Genomic DNA, 3332 nt, shown 5'->3' on the forward strand with positions numbered 1-3332 from the left:
AAACAACTTTTAACTGAATGTGGGGATTTTAGGGGTGCCATTGGATGCATTATTGGAGTGTATCTGTGAATTAAACATGACAAATGATCATGGGAATTTATAGTTGTACTCATCTCCATGCCCACTTATGTTCCTCTGCAGTCTCTAATGACTAGGGCTGGGCATATCTCAGAATCAAAATGTGCTTACTTTCACCTGTGCTATACATTTTTACCTACCTGTAAACTAGTGGAATCCTTCCATTTATATACATCTTTTTCTCTCAAAATGTCAGTCAGTCTTTTACTGCTTATACATGAATTGTTTTTTAGAGTTTCTCAATTCTGCGCCACATGTCCCAAAATTGTCATGTCCAGTGACATTAATGAGTTTACACTATATCAAGTAAATATTTGAAAATGATGATATATTCAAAACCTATGTAGTTTTGTCACATGTATATCAATCATAATTACATATCAGTGTCCACTGTGCACCCCAAGGTTGAAAGCTCTTGTTTAGGCTGTGGTCCTTATTTTAGGTACTGTTCTGGTTGAATGTTACACTGTGGTTGTACGGGAGGTGTATGTTCCATTGCGAAACACCATATCAGAAGCCATACAGTCCTTGGGCAAATCCAGAGGGCTACATGTTGCTTGTCTCTTGAGAGCTACAGCACAGTAATCCACCTGCTCCGCATCTAGCCCAGACTCCAGCCACCGGAAACACACAATGCGCTGGAATGAACGCCGGAAATTGTCAGACACAAAACCGTACAGGATAGGATTGGCACTGCTGTTGGCATAGCTGAGGATGACAAAAAGCTGAGTGACCATGGGGTCCGGAGGCCGATGGAATACACTGACCAGCTGGACGATGTAGAAGGGCATCCAGCAGAGAACAAACACTGCCACAACTAGCAGCACCATGCGGGTGATCTTCTTCTCTGAGCGCCGTCGTTGAAGCCATCCTGCTTTCAGCCCCACCGCTCGCATCCTGGTTACCATTAGACAGTAGCACAAGCAGATAGCCCCGACCGGCAGTAGAAATCCCAACAGGAAGGTATAGACCACAAATGCTTCTGACCATGCTGCTTCAGGCCACAAGAAGTTACAGTCCACGCCACCGTCCTGCGCTGGGACAGTGTCTGCGAAGATAATGATGGGCAGGATGACAATGAGTGACAGCCCCCATACGCATACATTCACTACTTTTGCTACAGTGGGTCTACGGTAGCGGGCAGCCTTGATAGGGTGGACCACTGCTACATAGCGGTCCACACTTAGCACAGTCAGGCAGAAGATTGATGTAAACATATTGATACCATCTACGCTCAGCACCAATCTACACATCAGCGACCCGAAGGGCCAGTGGCGAACGGCAGCCGATGTGGCCAGAAAAGGAACACTTAACATGAACAACTCGTCAGCGATCGCTAAGTTGAGGATGTAAATATTGGTGGCTGTTTTCATTTTGGCATATTTCAGAATGACATAGATAACCATGGCGTTGCCAGTAAGACCTACACAGCAGACAAGAGCATAGATGGATGGGATGATGATTTTACTGGCGTCAGGCTCCTGGTAATAGTCGTCATAGTCCATGCTTGTGTTAAAGGGCAGCCCCGTTGGATAAGACCCATAGTCTTGGCTCCCATTGAAATCCATGTTCACTTTTGATGGGTCTGTGATGCTAACTTTAAGTTTGAATGATGCCAGCCAATGGAGCTATAGAGAGATGAAATAAAACAAAATGTCTTAGGCTTCTTGGCTTTCCAAGAGTACCACAGATTACTAAAGGGCCAGGCTTAAAACATTACCTTGATCAGTCAGTTTTACTAATGTTTTTGTTTACTCAATACTTAATACCGAATTACATAAAAATGGTGTATAGACGTGCTGACATCCTGGAAAGACTTCATCGGAGCTGTAGTTTTTTGAATGCTCATTAAGGGTTCAAGTTCTAATACTGAGTTCTGTAGCTTTTATCTTAGAGCATAGATAGTAAATCTCTGGAATGCTTGATGAAGTAAACCCTCAATAAAAATGAGGAGCAACAGATATCTTGGAAGTAGTGTCAGGACTTCGGCTCTCTACTGTCCTTTGGTTTCTATGACAGTTCACAGTAGAGAGGATCATCAAACGCATTTATGTTCTTAGTTACTGTCATCCAAGAAAGAGCAAAACTCCACTGTTCCTCTCCTCACTGTCCATATGTCCTTGAATATCCTGGGTCTCTTGTATCTTTGTTTGTGAGGGATTTATTATTGTAAAGTCCATACAACCTTGAACATTCTTTTCCTCTTAGCTATAGAAAAGCAGGGTGGGTGGCAATCTAAGCACCTATTCTACACCCTGATTCACAGGATTGTTGGTAAGGAATTATTTCCATTTTCCTTTACAAGTAAAGGTCCATCTGTTGCAGATGAAGGTAAGTGCAGAGTTCTGATCAAAACCCTGGGTGGGACCACTTGAACACATAGACATATGACATACACAACACCCCATCTGTTGATTGCAACTGGGAATTCTGGCAGGTCAAATCACGTCGAGTGTCCACTTAAAGGTGGTGTTATTTGGCTCCTGCACTCTTGTTGATAGAGTTCTGCAGCCGTGCAGAGAAATCAGGTTCCTGCCGAAGCTTCCCTTCAGGATACATTATGCTCCCATTTTCTCTGACCTGAATTATGAAAGCCTGTGAGAAAACAAAGAACTGTCACTTAGTTTGCCTCTGACAGACACCAAGCACAACATCAATGTAATAGTGAGTCATACCTAAGAGGACATGACAATGCAGTAGCACCACTGCACCAGAAGTGAATAAGCCTGAAGACATCTCAGCAACTTTTTATTTTACAGTCCGCTAATTACCTCATATTTATTAGGAAACTAGATGGTAACAGTATGCAAAAAGAAAAAAAAATACTTAGGACAGGGAAAAAACATGGTTCTTTCATAGTAAATTAAATCAAACCATTGAAGAGCACGGAACTATGGATATGATTCCTGAAAACATAAACATAAGCATAAGTACCAATCATCAGGCAACAACAAGATACTGTGGAATTGGCAGTATTATGGTTAAGTAACTGGAACTCACCAATGGACTGAAAGAGCAACAAAAATGATGGTATTTCCATGTACATACTGTGGCATTTCCTAGTAAGTATGTACCCTACTAGGAAATAACAGAGTACTTATTAACCATTTATTTAGGTACTTTCTTAACAAGGATATTTTTACCATCTGGTTTACAAGACAAGGAGGAAGATAACATTTTCATGACCTTACTAGTAGGGATGCTCAATATTGGCTTTTCTGCCGATATCCGATATTCCGATATTATCCAACTCT

The 3332-nt window shown here is 42.0% G+C and overlaps 1 protein-coding gene across 1 annotated transcript; it reads right to left on the minus strand.

Annotated features, from left to right (window-relative positions):
* Window positions 1–481: 481 nt before the first annotated feature.
* On the minus strand, window positions 482–1646 carry sstr1b (somatostatin receptor 1b). The gene has a single exon (XM_035675461.1). The coding sequence runs from the start codon at window positions 1644–1646 to the stop codon at window positions 540–542; it is 1107 nt and encodes a 368-aa protein (XP_035531354.1). The 3' UTR covers window positions 482–539.
* Window positions 1647–3332: the final 1686 nt, after the last annotated feature.

The sequence above is a fragment of the Morone saxatilis genome, unplaced genomic scaffold, assembly GCF_004916995.1.
Source record: "Morone saxatilis isolate NCDOM2014 unplaced genomic scaffold, NCSU_SB_2.0 Contig4, whole genome shotgun sequence".
NCBI lineage: Eukaryota > Metazoa > Chordata > Actinopteri > Moronidae > Morone > Morone saxatilis.

Excerpts from the sequence above, each read along its gene's own strand:
- sstr1b (XM_035675461.1), bottom strand. The coding sequence starts at position 1,646 with ATGGATTTCAATGGGAGCCAAGACTATGGGTCTTATCCAACGGGGCTG.